The sequence below is a fragment of the Nematolebias whitei genome, chromosome 9 (assembly GCF_014905685.2).
Source record: "Nematolebias whitei isolate Nwh7 chromosome 9, NemWhi1, whole genome shotgun sequence".
NCBI classification, from domain to species: Eukaryota; Metazoa; Chordata; class Actinopteri; order Cyprinodontiformes; family Rivulidae; genus Nematolebias; species Nematolebias whitei.
The window spans coordinates 25,558,037-25,583,375 of record NC_056506.1 but is presented as its reverse complement, the minus strand read 5'-3'; the positions used below and the strand labels follow the sequence as shown (position 1 = coordinate 25,583,375).

The 25,339-nt window shown below is 42.6% G+C and overlaps 1 protein-coding gene across 1 annotated transcript; it reads right to left on the bottom strand.

Annotated features, from left to right (window-relative positions):
* Positions 1-878: 878 nt before the first annotated feature.
* LOC119415011 (zinc finger MYM-type protein 1-like) lies at positions 879-3,355 on the bottom strand. The gene is made up of 2 exons (XM_037682134.1): positions 3,015-3,355; positions 879-2,729 (listed from the first exon to the last, which is right to left on the bottom strand). Exons 1-2 carry the CDS (start codon positions 3,225-3,227, stop codon positions 888-890), a joined length of 2,055 nt encoding a protein of 684 aa, XP_037538062.1. The 5' UTR covers positions 3,228-3,355; the 3' UTR covers positions 879-887.
* Between the last annotated feature and the right edge of the window lie 21,984 nt (positions 3,356-25,339).

Below are 25,339 nucleotides of genomic sequence, written 5' to 3'. Positions count from 1 at the left end.
CTCAGCCTTGCGCTGCGTAATTACGCGTTCCATGCACAGGAGCGCCCCGGAGAGAAAAGGTCTCCGATGGGGAAAAAGGGACGGCTGAAACAGTCCTGCTGCTGAGAATGGAGAAAACAGAGGTTATGAATTGTAACTGTGTAACAATGAACAGAGCAGGTCAACAGCTCTTCAATATGAACTGATTAATAACAAAATGAACTGATTAGTAACAATGAAAACAGCAGTCATGAATTTGTGACTGATAATAAATGTCTCACACTGTAATTGCATGCAGTCAGATGTGAGCTTAAAATGAAATTCCACGAAACAAGTAAAAATCCTTCTGTTAGAACGCTGAGAACAGAATGAGTCATGGAAAAGGCAGAGACATCACGTAGATAGAAGCGAATAAATGAGCAAGACGATGACCAAGTGGCCGCCGTACAAATGTCCTCCACTGTCATCCCTTGTCATGCAAAGCTGTAGAGGATGAAATCCCTATGGTGGAATCAGTGGCGGCTCCAGAAATTTTTTTCAGCAGGTGCTAAGGGGAGGCTAAGCATTTTACTGTGGGTGCTATGAAGGTTATTTTTCTTCCCTAGAGTTATCAACACAAACACAAGCACACGTGCACGCACACACACACACACACACAGGTGCACTGAAAACTCTGACATCAGCAGTCACCAATACAGTGGATAGTGAATAATGTGGTACTCTGCAATTAATTTAAAGCATATACAAACGTGACACACTTGCCATATTTATAGATCTTAGTATGCAAACTGTTACAACAAATTCACATTGTTTCCCCAGATGTATCACATAAACAATTTCAGTCCACAATGCTGAATGCATTACAAAGTCAGAGAAGATTGAAATCATTCACTCACCATCAGAAGTCTTCATAACAGGACAATCCGCCTGTTATTGTGGTTGAGGGCAAAAGCATCAATAATCCTGTCACTGTCCAGGGTCCTGGTTCTTAAAGGATTGATAGCAAGAAGTGCCAGGTCACTTGTTCGACTGTCTCCGCTGCTGTTTCTTAGGTAGTTCTTCAAACGACGCAAACAAGAAAAACTGCGCTCACAGCTCACTGATGTTACTGGAAGAGTCAAAGATATGGATATCAGCTTATACAAGTCCAGGAATGCATCTTTGTAGGGCCGCATCACAGATAGGAAGTCTTGTGTGTTGTTGATTATAAGTCCCAGTTCTTCTTTCCTTTTCAGCAGCCGGCGAACCTGGTGGAGCTCAGCTGACAAGTTCTCCTCGTTAACTCCATGAAGACAGGCCATAGGCAGTATCCATTTTTTGTCAAGGAATGATGGGTGTTTGGGGTTTAGAGCTGGCAAACCTTTCAGTACTTCATTAGTTTCTGAAGAAAAACGCTGTTTCATTTCCATTAGCATCCTGTCTATAACAGAATAGAATGATTTTGTTTTTAGGTCATCCGTGCTGTCTGCACCTTTTCTTTCTATTGAGGCATCCACAATAAAGTGCTCTAGATGTTTAGCTGTTTGAGTCTGTCTTTTCTGCCGATGTACAGTCTCTGTTGCTATTCCTGTGTTGCTGCAAAGTTCTTCTGCTTCTTTTCTGAGTGTCTCCCATTTGTCATCTGTGCGTTTTTCTGTTAAAGCAGTTATTACAGAATGAGCCAGGTCATTTGCTGCTACTAGATCTAAATTAGGAGACTGTAGCTGATCAGACATGAATTTTGTTGTTCTGAAAATATCCTCAAAAATTACAAGATGCAGAACAAACTTCTTATCTATAAGTGCACTGAGAGCTTTAGCCTCCGTCCTCCTTTTAGCATTTTTCTGGTCAACAACATCGTGCAGCGTAGCTATAACAGCTGGGAGAGTTTTTTTGACAGCACGTATGGAATCATACTGGCACGCCCAGCGGGTGTCACTGAGTCTTTTAAGTTCTAGGCGCTGTACAGCTGACACAAGTTCTTCCTGCTTCTTCAAAAAAAGATCATGAACAACAGACCCAGAAAAAAACTTGTAAAGCATTTGCAATATCTCAAAAAAATCGGCTGCAGCATCAACATTATGTACACAGTCTACTAACACAAGATTCAGCCTGTGAGCATGGCAGTGAATGTACACAGCTTGCGGCACCTCTTTTCTCAACTTTTCTTGAACTCCATTGTTGCACCCGGACATAACAGCAGCACCGTCATAGCACTGTCCGACACAGCAATTTATATCAATATTACAACGACTGAGGGTCATTTTGATACAGTCAAAAAGTGAGTCTGCATCTAATCCTTCTGCTGGGGTGAAATGCAAAAATTCTTCCACCACCTTCTCTGAATCTGGCTGCAAATAACGAACAATAACAGATATTTGTTCTTTTTTGCTGATATCTTTACTTTCATCCACCAAAATAGCAAAGTGTTGAGCTTCTTTCACTTCATTGCTGATTTGTTTTCTTATCATTTCAGCCATAACATTAAATATTTCGTTCTGTATGTCATGATGAACATACTTAGCATTAGATGGATTAATTGTCAGCTTTTTTTGGACATTGGGATCAAATTTTCCAATCACATCAAGCATCTCACGAAAATTACCTTTGTTAGCTGAATCCTGTTTCTCACTGTGACTGCGCTGTGCGATTCCCTGACAAGCTGTGTAGCGCAAACTTTCTACAACACCCATCATGTACCTCCGGTTCTCCTGAACCAATGCAGAATGTCCTTTGTCGAGCATGTTGGGGAGTTTTGATCCACTCGTTTGTTTAAACTTGAATTCACTCCACGCTTCCATTGCAAATTTGTGTCCGGCGCTTTCATGATGGCTCTTCAATGACGCTGCTGCTTTCCGCCAGTTGTTAAAGCCGAGCGCGGTAAATGCTGGCTCAAGATGGAACCTGTGTCCTCCTTTTAGAAAATGCCGACAAGCAAAACAAAACACGGCATCTTTACTCACGCTGTATTCTAACCACAAATATTGATCGAGCCAGCCTTTACTAAAACTTCTCTGTTGCACTCCAAACAAGCGTGATGGGTATTTTTGCAGAAGTGGTCGTCTTGGTCCATCTTGAGGACTTCTGCTTAGATCTTCTAGCTGTCCAGTGCTAACACTGTTAGCATTCTCAGCAGCAGTGGAAGGATAACTGCACAGTTTATCTTCTTCATCCAGATTAATATTTCTTTGTTGGTCGGACTCTGCTTCCAAAAATGCATCCTTCTCAAATTCCATCCGTGGAACTTTTGGTTGCAAAAAACGATCCATATTTGCGCAGCGTGTTCCTCTCAATTGCTTCCCGGAAGTAATAATACGCAAAGTTCAAATCAGGTTGAATTATTTTTTTTATTTTTATTTTTTACTGAAATTAGAATGGTTGATTCTTTTTATATATATTTGTCTTTAGAAGAAAATGCCACAACTACATATTTAAAATATTAAATTAGATGAAGAAAAAAATCTAAATATTTCCTGGGGGTGCTATGGAGGTGCTATAACTTTTCTAGGGGTAGCTATAGCGCCCCCTAGCGTCCCCCTGGCGCCGCCACTGGGTGGAATGAGCTCTGAGATTCTCTGGAGGGTCCAGTTCTGATGCTCTGTAAGCTTCAGAAATAGCCTCACACAGCCAGTGTGAGAGGCGCTGAGTGGATAAAGGGTGACCTGCAGAGGTGTCCCTGTAATGCACAAACAGACGCTGATAATAACGCAGTGGGGCTGTGCGTGCTATATAACATGCAAGCGTGCGCACGGGACAGAGGAGATGAGATTATGCTTCTTCCTCTGAATTGTGAGGAGGATAAAACCCCTCCAAGGTTATCATTCTTGATTTAAATGAGCTTGTGATGTTTTTTGGTATGAAAGCTGGGTTAGGTCTCAGTGCAGCTGAGCTGCCATCAGCTTGAAACCTGAGGCATGACGGGGCAGCAGAGAGCGCAGATAAATCGCTCACTCTCTTTGCTGATGTCAAAGCCAGCAGGAGGGCTGTTTTAAGTGACAGGAATTTAAGTGAAACATGATCTAAAGACTCAAAAGAAGCTTTGATCAGAGCGCGCAGAACCATCGTTAAGTCCCGCTGTGGAACTAGTGGGCGTGACACCGGTCTGTGTCTCTGTACACCTTTCAGGAAACGCTTCATCAGTGGGTGAGTAAAAACTGTTCTGTCACCGAAGCCCTTGTGACAGGAAGAAATAGCTGCAGCACAAGTCTTAATTGTGCTGAACGTTAGATTTGTGTCCATTAGCTGCTGCAGAAAGGACAGCATGCCACTTAGTGGACATGCAATGGCCTCTACACCTTTCTCCATGCACCAGTGCTGAAAAGCTGTCCACTTTGATATAAGCGCATAAAGGAGCATTTTTGGCCACAGGATGTGAGCGAGAGCGTCCACTCCTAATGGTTGGTCGTCTCGTGGGCTCAGTGAGAACCATAATTGACACTGGGCGTTCTCCCATGTGGCGGACAGATCCACTGCTGCTCAGCCGAACCTGCTCCAAATCCGAGAGATCAGCTCGGGGTGGAGGCTCCAGTCTTTGTGGCAGGGACCGCCCCTTGACATGATATCCGCTCCCCTGTCCAGGACGCTGGGAATGTACACTGTTCTGATGGAGAGCAGGTTTTTGCCCAACACAACAGCTGTTTCGCGATGCGCAACAGTTGGGCTAAGCGCACGTCTCCCTGATGGTTTATGTAAGCTGCCGTCACTTTGTTGTCTGTGTGGATCAGAACATGCTGATTCCACAGCAGGGGGGCAAAATGCTGAGTCACGTTTCAGACCATGAAAACATTCTAGCACATTTATGTGAAGTGACATGTGAAAAACACATTTACTCCCGCTGCGCTGTGAGTGGCCAGAAAACAGCAGAAATTAAAAACGGGCTCTGGCTGAAAACGAGGGATTTTACCGGACTCGGTCTGCTGAAAAAACATAATTTTAGCTGACGTGGCAGACGAGTGTTTTGTGATATTTACTGAACTGCGGTGCCATTTAAAACACTATTTAGAGGTTACTAGCTCGTTCTGTGTAGGGAATCTGTAAAGAGAGGCAGTTGTGAGCTCAGCTGATCTGACAGTCTCGATGAAACTTTACTTTCAGAGATGTTTCCGTTTTATTTCAAAACATAAATAGTCAAAAAACACACACATTCACCTCAAGGAGCTGTTCCCTGGTGGAGGGGGCTGGCGGAGGAGCGGAGCGTGAAGTCGCTGCCGCAGCTGTGGAGCACCTCTGCTGCTGTTGCTGGCCAAAGCAGTTCCTCCAGCAGCCGAAGGGGCGAGAGAATGACTGTGATGTCACCAGATGGTGTACAGTCTCTGAGACCTCCTTGGACCGCTGCAATTTCTAAAGGATGGTCCTGAAGTTGGTCCCGAACAGCGCCTCTGGGGTGATGGGGACCTCCAGCAGGTCTTTCTGCAGCCTCTCAGACAAGGATGGTGAGAGGCGGAGCCAGGTGGTCCTCTTGATCATGGTCATCCGGGTGGCGATAACAGGCCAGGCCAGGCCAGGCCAGGACAGATGGACAGGCAGACCGCAGAGGTGGCGCACATGTTTAAGATGACGTCAACGGCTTTACAGAGAGAGCTGTTTGTCTCTTCCAGCAGGTCTGCTTCCTCCAGCCTCTTTGAGATGCTGTAGGCCAGCACCTCCTGGGATGTGCACTGGTGAGCTTGGTTGGAGAGCTTTGTCACCATCTGGTCATGCTTTCTTGGAGGGATAGGTTGCCAGTCCATCCTGGAAGCTTTTGCCCCAAGCGCCTCCGCCAGGCTTCGCTCCAGGGGGTAGAACCGAGGGAAAAACACCGATCGATAATATGCTCCACTCTGGAGATGGAAGCAAAAGTGGAGACGGATGTCTTCAGCTTGCCGGGCCCAGCTGCAGCCTCATTCCAATGTGACATCACAGATGGACAGTGAGGCTAGATGGGGTCAGGGCGACGAGCCGGGGTGGAGCTAAACCTTCCCGCCAGATCATCCGATCAGGGCAGAGGGAGGCGAGGGACGGAAAGTCCCTTTGTGTTAGCAGCCTCATGGATTATGCCGGGCAGCTCCGAGAGGAGCGTGCCGACAGCTGGGAGTGGTGTGGTCGCCAACGTGGGAAGACCCGAGGTGGCTGAGTATCCGTTCGACCGTTCTTCTTCCATCACTATGCTCTTCAGGAGGGAAGGGGCAGCGAGGTTGTTTCCAGCATCGCCTTTCACGGAGGAATCATTCGATTCACTGCGTGACTCTGCGTCAAAGAAAGGCGGTGGCGTCGTCCTGCGCTTAGCGTCCCGCCACAGAAAAAACACTCAGCGGAGCTGCTACCCGCATCGCCTTTTTCGAGGGAATCATCCGATTCACCGTGAGGAAAAAGCGTTAGAAAAGGCGATGGCGTCGTCCAGCGGGTAGCGGCCTGCCACGGAAAAACACTCCTCGGCACTTACCTTGAAATGGCTGCTCGTCTCTGCTTCTCCTCGGGGAGGAAGAGCTCACCCGGACGGCAGGAGGTTGGTGTGGCGGAGACCCAGGCATCCTTAGCAAAAGTTGTGCCGGTCAAAGCTGGACATCTTTTCCTTCTTCGTTCTTCTGACAGTGCTAGCTAGCTGGCTGAAGAAAAATGGGAGCCAATTACCTGGTCTCACCGTAATTTATACAGACCGGGGTGAGGCCCACACAGCAGGTGGGCGTGGACTAAAGTTTTCAGTGCTGCACTGCGCGCGAAGGGATAAACCACTAGCGATAGCCTTAAAGGGCGAAGCCTATACGAAATAGAACTAATGTTTTTCACCAACTCAACATCAGCAAGGTCAAACCAGTCTGTCATCCCCACTAGTGATGGTCAACAAATTGAACTTGTATCTACATTCAAATATCTGGGATTTTTAATTGATGACATTTTTTAAAGCACATTTTCAGTTTACTGTAAATAAACTGAAGCTTTTACTTGGATTTTATTTTCGGAATAAATCCTCCTTTTCTTTTAGGGTAAAACAGAAATTGGTGGAGTCAACTTTTCTTCCGATTATTGACTATGGCGATGTATTATACACAAACGCCTCTGCTCAATGTCTTCACATGCTGGATAGTGTGTATCATTCAAATTCAATTCAAATTCAAAAATACTTTATTAATCCCAGAGGGAAATTATTTGTTGTTGAAACTCATTATCCTCATTTCATTAAGAGATGTTATAGATACTGATGGCTGTAGACTGGAAGGATATCATGTAAAGGTCCATCCCACAGTGGATCCTAAGAAACTGGCCGCAGATGCCATCCGATCTGTCCACCCAGACTCGGCTGGCCTCTCAGTTCCCCCGGGCTGTAGAACTGCCCGAATGCTGAGCAGAACTCCTCCCAGAGTGATGGCCACTCCTCCCAGCAGTCTGCCAAACTCCTCGCTGCAGACAGCCAACTGTAGGTGCCGAGGGACGATCCTGTCCTTACACTGTCATGAGCCGTGTTTCCTGCTAGTTCCAGGATCTCAGTGGTCAGGCACTTGAGCACAGCTGGCAGGTAGATGAGAATGCATCCACAGAACATCCTTTTCAACTCATTTGGGATTTGAGGCTGTAGTTGAGATATTATTTGAGCTTTTGAGATGTTATTCAGCTGCAGTTGGTTGTAGAAAACTGCCTCGTAGGCATATGTCATTTCAGTGTTTACAGTCACTGGACTCTGTTTACCATGGGGCTTTATGTTTTATTACTGATCTTAAAACTTTGACACATCACTGTGTGTTGTATGCCTGAGTGGGATGGTCCCCCTTGTCCATGCATCTAATAAATCATTGGTATGTACTAATACAGTATATAAGGGAGTGCTAGGTCTGCTCTCTTCCCATCTCCTCATCTGCATAAATCACAAACAGGCTGGCGCTTATTCACTTCACTCACAGGACTACTACTTATTGTCTGAACCTTAAGTCTGGACAGAAAAATGAAAAAAGTAATTTCAGTTTGGTCCCTGTGATGGACTTGCGACTTGTCCAGGGTATCCCCCACCTCTCGCACAGTGACTGCTGGATATGGGCACCAGTGACCCCCATGACTCGAAAAGGAAGAAACAATGGATGGATGGATGAATGGATGGATGGATGGATAATTTCAGTTTGCTGCCCTGTTCACCTGGCATCAACTTCAATCTAGTCTAAAAATAAAGGAGCTGGTTTTGTTGGACGTATTTAGGGGTCCAGCAATGTTCAGTCAGGTCATCTGGACGGTTTCTTTTGTTGCTGAGACGTTTCATCCTTCATATGAAGGAGTTCTTCAGTCTGAGGATCCCACCAAACCAAATTGAATCCCATAAACAGCTCACTCAAAAAACAGTTTGCTGGTGATAAGATGGCTGTCATCTTATCACCAGCAAATTGTTTTTGGAGCAGTTTGTAGCTGAGTGTGAAGCAGCTGGGATGAGAATCAGCACCTCCAAATCTGAGGCCATGGTCCTCAGTGGGACAAGGGTAGATTGTTATCTTTGGGTTGAGGGTGAGGTTCTGCCTCAAGTGGAGGAGTTCAAGTATCAGGGTTCTGTTCATGAGTGAGGGAAGAATGGAGCGTGCGATTTACAGACGTACTGGTGTAGCATCTGCAGTATTGCGGACTCTGTGTCGGTCTGTTGTGGTGAAGAGAGAGCTGAGCTGTAAGGCAAAGCTCTCTGTTTACCGGTCAGTCTACGTTCCTACTCTCAACTATGGCCACGATTTCTGGGTAGTGACTGAAAGAACAAGATCACAGATACAGGCAGTTGAAATGAGTTTTCACTGCAGGGTAGCTGGACTCTCCCTTAGAGATAGGGTAAGTTCAGTTATCCAGGAGAGACTCACAGTAGAACCGCTGCTCCTCCACATCGAGAGGAGCCAGTTGAGGTGGTTTGGGCATCTGGTAAGGATGCTTTCTGGGCGCCTCCCTAGCGAGGTGCTTTGGTCATGTCTGACTGGGAGGAGACCCTGCGGAAGACCCAGGATACACTGGAGAGACTACGTTTTTCAGTTGGCCTGGGAACATCCTCCCAGAAGAGCAGGAAGAGGTGGCTTGGAAAGAGATGTCTGGACCTCCCTGCTCAAGCTGATGCCCCCACGATCCAAGTTCGGAAAAGCAGAAGATAACTGATGGATGGATGGACGGAACTGTGTATTTTTGCATTTTTAATTATTTCTTGTGTATGCTTGTGGTCCTGTGATGGACTTGCAGCCTGTCGTGGGTGTCCCCCACCTCTCGCCCAGTGACTGCTGGATATGGGCACCGGCGACCCCCATGACCCAAAATGGAAGAAGCGAGTAAAAGATAATGGATGGATGGAACATGTTTTTCTTTGTCTATCTCCCTATAGAAAGACACCTGGACCAGCCATTTTTTGTTTGTCTGTATGCTTTTCTATACACTCTTTCCCCAGCCAGTCAAGGTAGGTGGCTGCCTATCCTGAGCCTGGTTCTGCTGGAGGTTTCTTCCTGCTAAAAGTGTGTGTGTGTGTGTGGGGGGGGGGGGGGGGTCTTTCTCACTATCGTCTGTGTGCTTGCTCCAGAAGTTGCGATGACACAAAGATTCAAAGCAATCTGCTGGCTTGCTTAGCTAATTATTTTTTACTACCGGTAATTGGCATTTTATAATGTACATGAATGTTTTTGTACATAGTTCTGAGACATCTGTTGTGAATTGCACTCTGTAAATAAACTGAATATTAACTAAAGAAAGAAAAAAAAAACACTTCAAAATGGAATGCCCAAAATGTCTCTTAAATGATACTCTGTGGAGAAATATATGCATTGTTGAGTCTGTGTTTAAATTGTTCTAGCTTTCACACAATATGGGCCAAGTTTGATGTAAGAAAACAAGACTCCTTTACCTTTCAATTCCAAACTCAAACAGTTTGATGTAAGACTGGAGAGAACTGAGGACCGTGTTGTGTAGCAGATCGAGAACCTGACCTGCTTAGTTTGCATATGACCTCAACTCCAACGCCTCAGGCTGAACAGAAACACCATCCATTAAAAGAAGTGGTTAACCAGCTCTCTCCCAAATTACAGTGACTCTTGGTTCCCATTTTACTCATGTTGCGGTTGCACAGTTTCACATTTCATGTTAGTCACTGTTCTATTGCAGCTGAAGTCTGCAAATCTTCAACAAACACATTCTGAAACTTTGGTCTTTAAAACCTCTTTACTAAAGATTTAAACTCTGTTTTTTTTCTTGCTGACATTAAACTCCTTCATGTGACAAGTGCTGGTGGAACGTTTTCCCACCTCACCGAGAGACCTTTTATTGCACAAGCACATTTCCTGATGAATGTCTGCCAGACAGCGCTTCGGTCTCACTGCAGCTTGACTGAGACTCAGCTGCCTGGTGGAGAATCCAGATAAGGTTTTATAGTTGACCTTGTTTTAACCCTGCCTACATGCCTCCTGTCTTCATCCAGCTCTCCTCGCTCCATCTGCCCAACATTCACCCACTGCTCCTCACAGACACCCAACATTTTAATGCTGATCTCTGTCCTCCTGCCAAAAATAAGTAGCTCTCCACCTCTATGCTGTGAAGCTACATCAGTACTTGTAGAGCAGACCTGAGCACTGTACGGCCCGCAGGCCACATACGGCCCTTTGGTTGACTCTGACCGGCCTGTGTAAGGGGAATTACAAAATAAACATATTTTCTAATTTTTACCTCATGTGTAGACTAAAACTGCATTGCTTTTATTTATTTTTATTTTTTTTATTCACATACAAAACGATGCAATATGTAAATCAAGACATGCGCATGATAAAATTATCACGAGCAGGTTACAACGTTATCCGTCAAAAATGTCCACTCATGCTAAAAAAAGAAAAGTAGATGCCGAGTGCAGGGTTTTCAACAAAAGATGAACTGCTAACTACTTTGTATTTATTAACTGAAGTCGGAGGTAGAGCTGCGTGTTTAGTTTGTGGGGAGCAGATTGCTGTATTTAAGGCAAGGCTTAATTTATAAACTGATTGATGCTGGAACGGGGGGGGGGGGGGGGGGGTCCTTGCACAGAACATTTTGAATAACAAAGATGCCATTTCCTGCATTTTGGTGTATTTTAACAGGTTGTACATCAAACATTTACCTACCTTTGTAAACAATCAATAAAATTACTATTTTGGAGAGGATTATCAGGTTGTGTGCGCAGCAGCTCTGAGTCTGTCAAGTGTCCTAAACCCTCCTCCTCCCTCCCCTCACTTCACGGTTCTGAGCTGAACTCTTCTTTGCTGAATTCAGTAGTGGTGTGCGATACTGCAAAATTTGGTATTGATCAATACCAAGTAAATACAGGTCCAATGTTGCCGATACTTATACCGATACAATGCTTTTTAATAATTACGGTGAATCTTGATGACGTTTAAGTGTTTTGTGATTTTTCCTTTGGATCATTTATTAGTTGAAATCTGGGATAGAATCAGGCAAAGCTTATAAGTAAATAAAAAAATACTTTATAGTAATAAAACTTTTTTCTGAAAAAATAGAGCAGGATCAAAACAATTTTTCCCATATCTTGTGATGGCTGGATTTTTTTCCTTAAACAAAGTGCACAAAATGATCACTCAAGAATAAATTACAACATTGTGTTCAGAAACTATGATATTTAAATAAAAATTATCACTTCATTGCACTCCTTTTCTGGATATTTTTCTTAAATAAACAAACTGTACATATCACACGGCAACAAATGTTATAAAACATTTAGAATATAAAGGAATAAGACAAAATTTATCTAAATGAATTTCTTTTCTGGGTTTGAAAAATAATTACAAATCAAAAGTAATTAGTGAAAATACCATAAATAAAGCGTAAACAACAAAACAACCTCCAAAGCCTTGACTTCGAATAAATATTCCCAGAAGCCTCTCTGTGGGCCCTGCCTGCTCTGTGCTGTGACAGGAGTGGCACTTACACACACAGCCGGCTCCATCTTTGATGAAACCGCAGCAGTGCATACAGGAGAGAAACTGAAGCAAAAGTATTGATCTCATTACACTGGTATGGATCAATATCAATAGTTGATATCGATATTATCGATAATTGGATCAATCCGCCCACCCCTAGAATTCAGTGTTGCTCCTGCTCCAGTCTCGTGGCACCGTTTGAAGCACCTGAAGGCTTCAGTTCTTGGTTGTCGGACAATCCATCCATCCATCCATCCATCCATCCATTTTTTTATTAAAGTAAATTGGACTATCTTTTTGACATTTTGATCGCTGTTATTTTGACAAATTAGCGCCGTTGTTTTGAAACGTGACATATAATGTGAATAACACATCAAACATTTCTCTCTTTGTATTTTTAATTTATTTTTTACAGTAAGCTTTTTTTATGTTTTATGTCTAAAATGCAGGAGGAGTTCAGACACCTGATGATGTGCGCACTCTGTACAGCAGTCTGGAGACGCTGTGCATAACGTGCGCTGTACGCACAGGGCATTTATTTATTCTGTTGAATAAATGATCGTTTCTGTTTTGGGGGTCTGAGAGGAGGAGAGACGGGGTGTTTTTCAGTGCACAGCCTCGCTGAGTAGGGACAATATTTAGAGAAGAGGAGGAGACAAGGACTCCGCACAGAACCTCCGTGCATAAAAGTGACCATCTGGAGGTGTGAGCGAGCTGGTTCGCTGCGCCTGCTGCGGCTGGAACATCCACTCCACAGACTGGGTCCGCCGGGCTAAGGGCAACATCTCCTCTCATTGTATTTTTAATAAATAATAAAATAAAAATGCTTTATGACTTTGGACTTTTAGGGTCGGAGTTGCCGGATCCAAACAAAGAGTTGCCGGAATACAACTGGTCAAAATGAGAGAGTTCCCGGATCTTGTTCCGGCAGGATCCAGCTCAAATTAACCACTGGTTTAAGGATTACAGTTTGAGTCGGAATTATGAGACGAGACACGCAGAGAAAAAAACTTGACTGATGCTGAAAGGGCGCAGATATCTGAAGCTTTGCTAGCTAAGCTACAAAGGCAGCAAGGCTGTTTTACCAAGCTTCACACATCCAGGGATGCAGCACCCGATACTAGCATTGTGATATCTCGCAAAATCACTAAAAACAGTAAGCCATTCTTGGAGAGGGAGCTTGTCAGAGTGCTTGGTGGACTCTGCAGCGCTAATATGCCCGAATAAAAAGAAGCATTAGAGCAAGTCCTGCTGTCCAGGTGAACCGTGACGAGAAGGATCGAGGATATTGCGGGGAATCTGGAGCTTCTGCTGAAACGTGAAGTGGCAAGTTTTGACTTTTTCTCATTCTCAGTGATGAAGTTGACCAAATCCAGATATAGATCCACTTTCAATAATGATCATCTGTCAGCTTTGCTTTGCATCTCCACCTCAGACATTCAACCCAACTTTAACTCTCTCGTTAAAGCCCAACGGAGACTAGATATTTCTCTCTCTAAAAAAGAAAACAGAACTGATAAACACCAAATGAGGTGGTTAGACTACAAATGTAGACACATAAAGGCACCAACTGGGAGTGAACTGGGACTCACGATCACAGTTCAGTGACAATCACTATTATATGATGTCTCGTAATATTTGGAGTACAAAGACTATTGTGATGTCTTTAGAAAGCTAAGAACCTCTTTCCAACAGTATATGAAACTCAAAATGTGTTTTGGGGTGAATGTGACTGAAAATGATCACTAATACAACGAGTCACAAATGGTAAAAACATTCAGAGTTTGTCTACCATTGTGCTGGGATTTCTGTTTCTCATGTGGCCCTGTGGAAAAAAAAATAATTGCCCACCCCTGTAGTGATGTATTTTTATATTTGTCCTCCAGGTAAAGACTTCATCTGGGCAGGCCTAACGTTGGTAGAATGAATACAGATCACCCGACACTTTTCATGCCAGAGTTTTAAAGTAAGATCATCTGTTGATGAGTAATGACAGAGAAAGACCTGTTTTCAACAAACTGCGTGATCTCATTTGATCTGGGTGTATGCATTGAGGAAGATGCTCAGCTACTACCACACCAAACCTTAGCTTGATATCTGTAGCCATTTTTGTGTTTCCTAGTGTCTGTTGGTTGTGGTGGCCATCTTGAATCAGGTTGACTCTAAAAATTCATCAGTTGTAGACATAAATCCAATAACTACGTTCTAAGAGTTACACTAAAATCCTTTAACTGGTTCATGAGATATTTTGCTAACAGAAAGACAGAGTTGACTCCAATAGTTATTGGCAAACTTTTAAAAGCAGATCTTGTGCGTTCTGTTAGCACTCAGAGTAAAGTTCAGGATCAGTCTTGGCCGCACCACACCATATCTTTGATCAATAATCAATAGCTGTAAGGTTGCCTGAGTTGGAGCCATATTTGTGTATCCCAGTGTCTGATGGCTGCGGTGGCCATTTTGAATCAGGTTGGTTCCAATGACTACTTTCACTTTCAGAGCTGACAATGACAATTAAAGAGAGGTAGAAGTTTTGAGTGAACTGCTGCTGCTCCCTCCTCCTACTGAGGGATTTTCCTTCCCACTGTCTCTGGCTGGATCACTATTTCCGGATTGTGTTGTTCCTTTGCTTCAGTTTGCAGTCAGAGCACCCAGGAATGTGAGGCCATGGAAAACTGAGAGTGGCAATGTGGCCGGGCGGTTCTGAGGAAAATACACGGAGGGGAAGAGATGTGTGTGTGTGTGTGTGTGTGTGAGAGAGAGCGAGAGAGATTGAGAGAGACTTTACCAAAAATAGCACCAGGAAGAATCTGTGTGGCTAACATAAATTAGCACATGATGAGTATAATCAAAGCGAGAGGGGCCTTGACATGAAGCATAAACTATCTGTATGATGTTAGGGATTCCTTTGTCAGGACTGTGTTTGCCTCTCGGCCTGCCCAACTCTGAAAGTCTCACAGCAGCGAGTTTCTCCAACACAGACTCCGCCTAGGGCAAGCTGTTTTAACATAAAATCGATTAGTCTGACTATCTGTAGTTACATTCTAGATATCTAAAAATGAGTTTTGACTAAGAACAACTGCATTTTGACTATCCAGAATGCTAATTTGAGATATCTGTATTTACATTCTGACTAGTCAGAATAACAATTCAAGATCTCTTAAAAGGAATTTTGACTAATCAAAATGTAATTCAAGATATCTGAAATGACGTCACCTGATTCGTCGTTTGAAGGGTCAAACATCCGTAATTACAATTCAAGATATCTCTAACGTAATTATGATAGTCAGAATGACATTTTTAAATATCTTGAATTAAGAAATTATGCGTAGAACCCCCCGGCTGTCACTTAGCTGTTCAAACATTTGCCTGCAGAATTTTAGGTGACTACAATGGCGCTAGCAGCTGTTTTGGACAAAATTGTCAGAAAATGCCATAATATAAAAGTAACAACTTCCGGTTGCTATAGCGTTAGCATTAGACAGTGAGGAAAATGGCTCAGTCTTTGCGCGGTTGCTCCTTCAGACCTCATTACCTTCAGACTTTTCCACGGCTGACAGAAGAAAACCCTCAGTGACAAGCAGGATCAGTGTTGCCAGGTGTACGATAATTATCGTATTTGTACAACAATTTTGCCCTCTGTACGATGTACGATCAATAATCACAAAAAAGGCCAAATATACGATAATTTGACCATTCCATGAATGTGTGGTTGTAATCTGTTGTCATCAGCCTCTCGCAACTGTCTGTCAGACTTTTTTTGTGAACCCTGAAGGCATCTTTGTCTGCAAACAGACATTTCTAAATGTTACCTACGAGGATGTGTTTGCGTTTGCCTCAGAATAACGGCCATGATTGGATGAATAGTCCACTGTGCCCGCCCATGAGTGAGGAAAAGAAAAAAAGAAGAAGCAGAGCCGGTCTGGAAGTGGACCCATCACTACTATAGTGCATCAATAGATTTGTTATTTTGGTTATGGCGGGTATACAATTATTTCCCTCAAAATACGATAATTTTATGTCTCTAGTACGATAATCCTACATTTCTCACCTGGCAACACTGAGCGAGATTGTCACATTTGTCAAATGAGCTTTAAGGGTTAGTCTGGTCGTTCTGCATGTGATGTTCTGTCAATTAGGCATCAACAGTTCGTACCTTTTTAGATGTGACAGCATGGAGTATAGTGAAACAGGCAAACGTTTTCATCTAGGCTAATGACTAGCCAAATACAGATTTGTTTTTATATTTTGTCTGCCTTAGGAAACAACTCCTTTTAAATTTTTAATTTGGATGTGAAGAATGTTACACCAGGTGTTATTAAACCTTTACACTTTTAAGTGAGACAGTTATTCAGTTTGTCACTGTTTTTATTTTCCTGTATATGTGTTGAGCAGTAACTAACTGAGCAGATAAACAGATCAGTTAAGGACATTCAACACATTTTTTGTCAAAATTTGTGAAGTCTGCACCAGTCTTGGGGACAGTTAGCTTGTTAAAAATATGTTAGTGTACGAAGGGAACAGAGTGGTGTAGTCGACATTTTTGTAGTGGGTATACTGTGCTTAGAAACCAAAGTACACTAGTTAGTGCAATGTAATCGTCATTTTATTTGAAATTTTAAGCAAATTGAACATTTCCAAATTTCTCTGATGCTTATATTTGAATAAATGTACAACAAACTTTGTACAATAGTTGTCTTTGTATTAAAAACATGTTATAAAGATGGTTCTAATGGAAATATTATGCTGTTATTGTTAGTGTAAATACAATTACAACTTCATTGTCTTCTTTGAAATCATTAGTTAAAGCTTACTTTAAGGCTTTTAATATCTGAATTTCTTTCTTTTTTATGTTAATTGATTTGGTATACTTTTGTGTTTCTGATGTAATTTATGATGTTTTAATTGATTAATGTGAAGCACTTTGTAACATTTGTTTGAAAGGTGCTATACAAATAAAGTATTATTAGTATTATTATTATAAAAGGTTGTAATAAAAGCCTTATTTGAAATGTTAAAAAAAAGTTATAGAGTTTATAAAACTGTATCAAAGTAAAACATGTTAAAGTATTAAGTAGAAAGTACAGAAATATTAATTATACAATAATTTTCTGGATAAGCAAATGTAATAAACAAGCGCTGCATACAGACAGATTGTTACGGAAGCGTTTAACGTATCAATGACGCGTGCCTAATGATACGTCATGTATCACTGGGCACTTTTAAGTGGGTATTCTGACATTCTCAAGCTTTTCTAGTGGCTATGCTCCGTATGCCCACGTGTCACGTAGACTACACCACTGGAACAGACCAACCCAAGCTCAGTCAGGCTAACGTTTGAATTTTTGGAGCTGAGTATGGACACGATCAGCCGGTAGTGTGAACTAAAATGAAATCAAAGTTAGACAGCTTGCCATGAAAAACAAAACGCTAATAGCTCCTACACGAAAACTGTCTGAGACATCAAACCTTCAGTGACTGATCCACATCCAGTCCCCTGCAAGACTGAATGGTCAAATCGTGACATCACTTAAGCCACGCCCCCTGACAACAGGAAGAGTAAAGTTTTACGTTGAACTGTCCCGATCAGCATGATAGTGTATCCAGTGACTGAAGACATGTTGGTGTAACTTGCTTTCCAACACTGACAGTTTGGGGTGGAGCATGTGGGTGTCGCAACGTGGCGAAGTAAGACGTAATGCCGTCGCCATACGTTCAGCTCTAAATTCCACAGATTTGAACCCGTGTTCACCAAAATCAGTATGATTGATCATTAGCCACCCCTTGAACAGGAATCCATGATAATTGCCCAATAGCCTCCACAGCTCCCCCTAGAATATTTTAAAACCTCAGCCCCAAGCCATTTTTGGACCGATAATTCTGAAACTCGGCGAACATCTGTATCTTTTCAGGACCTATAAAAATGTCTCTTGAAGCCCGGGTCCAAAAGCAACAGGAAGTCGGCCATTTTGGGTCAAAAGGTCATTGTTGGGCATTTCTAATGACGCATTTTAACAAACTTTTGAGATTTTGAGTGATTGCCTTCAAACTTGGTTAATATGCCCTTAAGACATTGGGGAGTAAAAGTTATCAAAAGCTTTCGGTTTTGTTTATGTTAAAGGGGCGTGGCCAGGACTCAAAGTTGTGCTTCACGCCATAAATTTACAAACGCTATAACTTTCACATTGAAAGACCGAAATGCACCGAACTTGGCATGACTCATCCCTGTTGGATACCCGACGATCCACTTGGTCATATTTTGACATCATCAAAGCCCCGCCCCCCTCAGAACAGGAAGTCTCTTTTTTTACTTGGAATGCTCCCTCTTTGACACCATTGACCTAATCAGGATGATCCTGTGTTAGACGACAGATAATATTGGCTGACTTGATTTAAAGTGCAAATCGTTTTTGCTTGAGGATGTGGGCGTGGCGAATTAAGAAGTGACGCCGTTGCAATAGGTTTGGCTCTAAATTGCACAGATTTCAGCCGAGGTGCACCAAAATCACTATGATCGATCATTATCCACCCCTTGAACAGGTTTCTATGATAAGTGGCCAATAGCCTCCATAGCGCCACCTACATTCTTCCTACAGTCATATCTCAATGATACAACATCCGATCTGCACCAGATTTATGGTGCATCATCAGTGAGTACTTGTAGACACATTGTTGTTGTGGTTTAACATGTGACTCTAGTGCACCCCCCACATTATTCCAACAGTTATATTTTAAAGATACAGCATCCTATCCGCACCAGATTTTTGGTGCATCATCTGTGAGCATTTCTGCACACACTGGTATTGTTGTTTAACATTTGACTCAAGTGCGCCCCCTATATTATTCAAACTGTTATCTCAATGATATATTATCCAATCTGTACCATATTTTTTTGTGCGTGATAGGTGAGCACTCCTATATACCTTTGTGTTGTTATTTAACATTTGACTTGAATGTGCCCCCCTAGATTATTCCAAAAGTTATATATCAGTGATACATCATCCGATCGGAACCAGATTTTTTTGTGCATAATCAGTGAGCACATCTAGACACACTGATATTGTGGTTTAACATATGACTCAAGTGTGCCCCTAGATTATTTAATCAGTTATATCTCAGTGATACATCATCTGATCTAGACCAGATTTTTTTGTGCTTCGTGAGTGAGCACTTGTAGACACACTGGCATTGTTGTTTCATGACTTGACTTAAGCTCGGCCCACTCAGAGAAGAAAATTATGATTATTGGGTGATCCTTCCAGCTTGGCACTGTGCAAGATATAAGACTGAAACCGTATTCGCTAACTGTTGATTACAACATATGACATGTTGAAAAGCCTAAAGGAAGTCCTTTACATTCGCAACCAAACAGGAAGTGGCAATAACTCATGTCTGGAAGGTCGGATTTTAGCCAAACTTGTAAGGCTTGGAACCGGACTCATACTGATATGGGCGGAAGGTGATTGCAAATATTCGTCATATGCGCACCCTGGTGGACACGTGCGGGAATGGCACGAGAGCGTTTGCGATGGCGACTGGGAGGCATTGCTGGAGCTCCCGCGGTCGCAGGTGATGTCAAAGATTCGGCGAATGCGAACCCTGGTGAACGAGCATGAGACAGGCGCGAGAGTGTTCGCAATGGTGACCGGGCGGAGTAGCTGGAGCTCATGCAGTCGCCGTAAGACCAGAGTGGCGCTTTGCTGCGAAGGCCTTCAATGCTGCTTGCAGCTTTAATTATTATTATCACTGTAAATAAAACATTGTTAATTATTTATGGTCTTGGAGTCTGCTCCTTTCAGTCACTACTCTCTGGGTACCTATTAAACCTCACAGCTATAACTTTACTTTTTAAATAAAGGCCCAGCATTCCTTTAACAAATTCATGTTGCTCATTGTCTTTCATGCCAGAGTTCTGAACTAAGATTAGCTTATAATGGAAAAAGGACAGTGTTTTAGTTGTTTTGGTCAAACTTTGTAAAATCATAATGTGCCGTTTTGTGCAATAATGCAAGATATGTTTAAACATAGAGCATGTGTTGAGGACAATGCTCAGCAACTACAACATTAACTTAATATCTATAACACCGGAGTTTTAGCCATTTTGTGTTTGCTATAATCGCTTTGCTCGTGTGAGGGCATTTAGTTGTAAGTGTTCATCCAATGATTATTTTCCAAGTTTCAATGAAAACCATCCAGTGGATCCCGAGATATTTTGCTAACGGACAGACATAAATATATTCATACACTTATACCCACAAGCATATGCACATATAAACATAGGTAAAAGCATTATCTACATGTAATAGATGATGTGGTGGTAGCTGAGAGAAACTTTCCAAACTTTTACATGCAGTCCAAAACTCTAGCATTAATCAAATATTTTGTCTATAAAAAAAGTTTTTTGTTTTACAATCAAATCAGTGCAACTGTTCAAATGTTCCATGTTCTTTTACACTCATTTGCACTGTGGATTTACAAGAATCTCATATATTTAGTAAACAATGTCCATGCTCAATAATCCAGGTATACAATCCAAAATTTTTCAGTCAGGTCATCTGGACAGGGCAGCACGGTGGCGCAACTGGTAGAGCTGCTGCCTCTCAGCGAGAAGGTCCTTGGTTCAAACCCCGGTCCAGGGGCCTTTCTGGGTGGAGTTTGCATGTTCTCTCCGTGCATGCGTGGGTTTTCTCCGGGTGCTCCGGTTTCCTCCCACAGACCAAAAACATGCATGTTAGGCTGATTGGTAACTCTAAATTGTCCCTAGGTGTGAGTGAGAGAGTGAATGGTTGTTTGTCTCTATGTGGCCCTGTGATGGACTTGCGACCCGTCCAGGGTGTACCCCGCCCCTCGCACAGTGATTGCTGGACATGGGCACCAGCGACCCCCGTGACCCAAAATGGAATAAACGGGTAAAGATAATGGATGGATGGATGGAGGTCATCTGGACAGTTTCTTTTTTTTTTTTTGTGCTGAAAAGTTTCACCTTTCATCCAGAAGGCTTCATCAGTCAAGAAAACACACAAGACAAAACTGATTCTTCCCCCAACAGCTTACTCCAAAGTGGAACCAAGCAGTTATGTTGGTGCTAAGATGGTCTCTTTGGCACGCCCCCTCCTCCGGTGTCGGCCCTCTCCCTTGTCGACAGTCATGTCAAACTGATTCAAAGCCAACAAAGTCTATGCTCAATAATCCAGGTATACAATCCAACATTTTTCAGTCAGGTCATCTGGACAGTTTCTGGTTTGTTCCACTTTGGAGTAAGCTGTTGGAGGAAGAATCAGTTTTGTCTTGTGTGTTTCCTTCACTGACGAAGCCTTCTGGATGGAAGGTGAAACGTTTCAGCACCAAAAAAAAACAAAAAAACTGTCCAGATGACCTGACTGAAAATTGTTGGGTCATATATTTAGCATTTGTTTTATAATTAAGGTGGTTAAATTGTACGGTAAGCCTTCAACAACTCTCTCTAAAATCAATAAACCTGATAACCTTTCTTGGTATTGCCATATTTAAATGTAACCATTCTCAAATTGCATTAACTGAAATTCTTACTGTAAAGAAATAAAAGCCTTACTGTGGTCACAAGAAAAAGATTGGTTTCCTACAACAACTCACCGCATGCAGTGTTTCCCCGAGGTCACTTAGCTTGGCAGAACGCTTATCTCTAAGGGTTTATTTTGTCGACGAGGCAGGGGGAGGAGAGGGAGACACCTCTGTGTTGCGCCCTAGCTTAGCGTTTCGTTAGTGCCAGCAGTTGGTGGCAGGTGGGGGGTGGAGAGCTGTTGGTCAAGCTACTTTAAAATAGTTATTGAATCAAGTGTTTACATATGTTTAACAGCTTATTAAAATACAGCAGAATGCAGGCAATGACATCTACTTTATTCAAAAATTTGGGGGGGGGGGGGGGGAGCCCCAGACCACCACCACCCCCCCACACACACGCCAATGGATGTGGTGGTAGCCAAGAGTAATTTTCATTGCATACTCCAAGCTCTAACAGACCTAGCAAGATCTTTGCTTTGAATTTTGTCATGAAAGGAGGCAAACAATTTGCACCCTATAACAAGAAATGATAGTTTAATTTCTGAGCATGTTGAAGAGACAGAACAACATTTAATGAGTTGAGCAGTGACTATACATTATTCTTATTCATATCAACTGTAAAATAAGACACTGAAGTAGGGTTATGGCAGAAGATGGTTTTCTAACTACCATACTGTAGTATTTTTTCCAACACTGTATACTTAAAAAAAGCATAATAAAACTCCTAAAACTCCATTGTGGGTTTGGTTTGCAGGTAATTAACAATAACGCCCATCTGGCCTTCCCTTTGAAGACATTCAGGAAATATCACTGGTCATAAAGTTCAGATAAAATACCCAAAAATGTGTAAAAAAAAATGTAATAAATTAAATAATAAATAACCCAGTCCTCTTAAGGGCTCTACAGCTTAGACATACATCCCAGTATCATCATTCAAAGCTGAAACAAGTCACAAAATGTCAGACTTCATGTGACTGAACTGGCATTTTAATATTTTCTTATGTTTTATTAAGTATGATTAAATATGAGTTTTTTAAATTTTATTTTAACCACCGAATGATGAACTTAACCTAACGATGCAACCAACTCTAACATTTGGGCTGTATAAACTTTCCAAGATTTCGCAAACAATCTTCATATTCACACTAACGTTGCACTACTAAAACAGTTCATAGATACAAAGTAGGCACTTCAGTTTATTTTCTCAGTGGCCTTTTATTACTATAGGCCTAATGGTTTCCTCTCAAGTCTCCCCAGAAAGCAGTGTGCTCATATCTTAACCCTTATTGACTGGCTGCCATTGTATCTGAGCTCAGAATTATCTTTTAAAACTAAAAATGAAAATGTGTTAGAACTTGTCATATCTCCTGTATAAAATGAATACATAAAAATGTACATACGTATATGACGACCATCAATATACTATAAGTGTCTCCATTAGCTTCCATTGTCCAAAACCGAAGTCAAAATGTCAGTTTTTCTGGGAGCTGCCATGTTGTATTTTTGAAGCTAGTATGGTTGATACAAAAGACCCACATACCGTACACAGAATACCAACTCACTAATAGGCTGTTACATAATCAGTCACAGTGTAACAGGTCTCCAGTCCATCACAGGGACACATAGAGACAAACAAGACAAACAACCATTCACTCTCTCACTCACACCTAGGGACAATTTAGAGTTACCAATCAGCCTAACATGCATGTTTTTGGTCTGTGGGAGGAAACTGGAGTACCCGGAGACAACACACACACGCATGATGAGAACATGTAAACTCCACCCAGAAAGGTCCCTGACCGGGATATGAACCGGCAACCTTCTTGCTGAGAGGCAGCAGTGCTTCCAACTGAGCCACTATTCTGCAACAAAATGAACACCTGAAAAAATTAAGTGTATCTGAAGTTGTTGTTTTTTTTAAAGGCAGGGATATGTCCCATTTGTTTACATGGAGGAAAGGGAATGAAAATTTATAGAGCCAGCCAGTAGTGGGCGCTGGTCCTTCGTGGCTTCGACTTCCAGTTTTTGGTTTTGTGTCTAGTTATAATAAACGTTGATGTGATGACCAGACACTTCTGCCTCTTATGCTTCAGGAATTATTTTCAAGAGTTCTTACAGTTTTTGCATTGAGACTGTTTGTCTAGGCTTGCATTTTAGTCTCCATTTCTGTCTGACAGTTTTATTGAATGTTATGTCAGGGAGTGAGAGACACCTTGATGTCCCCAAGGAGCCACTGCAGCAGCTTTAACATTTCTTAACTTAAACATATCTTGGTTTTCCTTACACCTCTTATATGAAAAAGTTGTCATTTTGTCACCTTCAATCATTACCAAAATAAATCCTAAATTATTATTGATTATTATTGATTTAGAGATGAAAGCTGATATGGACTTTTAAGCTGTTTGGGCCATTTTGAAAGTTCCTTCAGAAGTTTTCCAGTTTAGCTCAAAGTTATGACCGATGGTTTTTTCCAACATGTTCTCAGGTGAACTCAGGTGAAGATAAACAGATGTTGGAGCTTCTAACTCTCTTGGAGCTCCATCCAAAATCTATGGCTTTAAACTTCTGGATTAAATCCCAACACACGATGCAGAAAAGTGAGTTTACTCGCTCCTCGAATGGCTCAAGGGCCAAGGCCTTGGCGTTCACGGATCCTGGTGTTTGAACAAGAGTTGCGTCCTACGTGCTTCCGTCCCGTCCTCTTATTGTTGCGGCTCCTCGCAGAGTGTGCAGCCTGTGTTAAAATAGCATCTTCAAGACCCGCTAAAGCAAATTCCACTTGAATGGTTTGTATGGGAGTTTGTGTGCATGTGTGTGGGCAACAAGAGGAAGGAGGGCGTGCGTGCCAAACTTGGGGTGGTTTGTTTTGTCAGCATAATGTCGATCTGTTTTTGCAAGGTTATCCCATATGATCTCCCTAAATACACATGGGCTGGGTTGTCCATCTGGTTGGCAGTTGAGAGCTCACAACCTCCCCCCCACCCCCACCCCCCAATTAACACCCACCAGTACAAGCCCATGTCTGGAGGTCTTGGCTTTCTACCTCCCACTGAGAGGATATGAAAAAGCAGACAAAGCTTTCCATTCTCTTCCCGTACTGTCAGATTGTTGGATCAGTGTAATCCTCAGATGGCTGGAACACGTGTACAGCGGTTTGGTTGCTCCCTAACAACTAGCTTGACAACGAAACAACGCTGGGGGAAAATAGGAGCCTTAGAGAAAAACGTAGGGTTCCAGCAAAAAGCTGAACTTTCAACCTATCCCGGATACTATCCAAGTATCTTGTATAACGTCCAACAAGCCAGATCATTCCTGGACCATACTGCCGTAGGCTCCCACCCCCCAAGCTATTCAACGTGTGCAAATGAAAGATGTGTTTTGGACCGGCGCTCGCCTCGAGGCACAGCAGAGCTACAGCCGAGCACACTCATACACACAGCAGCCCTCTGGACAAGTTTGGCACCCACACTTGCAACTGTGGGCCAGAACTCATGTTGCGTGCTAACTCTCTCCCTCCCCCATCCCTCTGCGCTATCCCGCTCTGCAATTATACGCTGCACTCCCACCCAAACATGCGAGAATAGGCCTTCTCAGTCAACAGACAAACCGAGTCATTCTGTCCTCAAATCATGACATCATGACCATTTGACTTCAGCATGAAATCCGAGCTTAATTTAACTTTGTCAGGCGAGAAGAAAAAAACGTAACGTGGTGTGTGTTACACTGGCAGCACTGCTGTGGTGTTCTCAGAAACTTTATGTAATTCACAGAAGGCAAAGTTAATTTATTCCCTGAAACATCAAACTCAGGAGGATTGTGTGACTTTAGTCCGTCAACTTGACGTATTAATTTAGGAACATTTTGAGTGGGTTCGAGCAGGAAACAAGATGCAGCTGAACAAGACTGAATTACTATTTTAGTTTTTTGTTTTCATGCAGTTTTGCACAAAAAGTGACAAACCCCTTAGC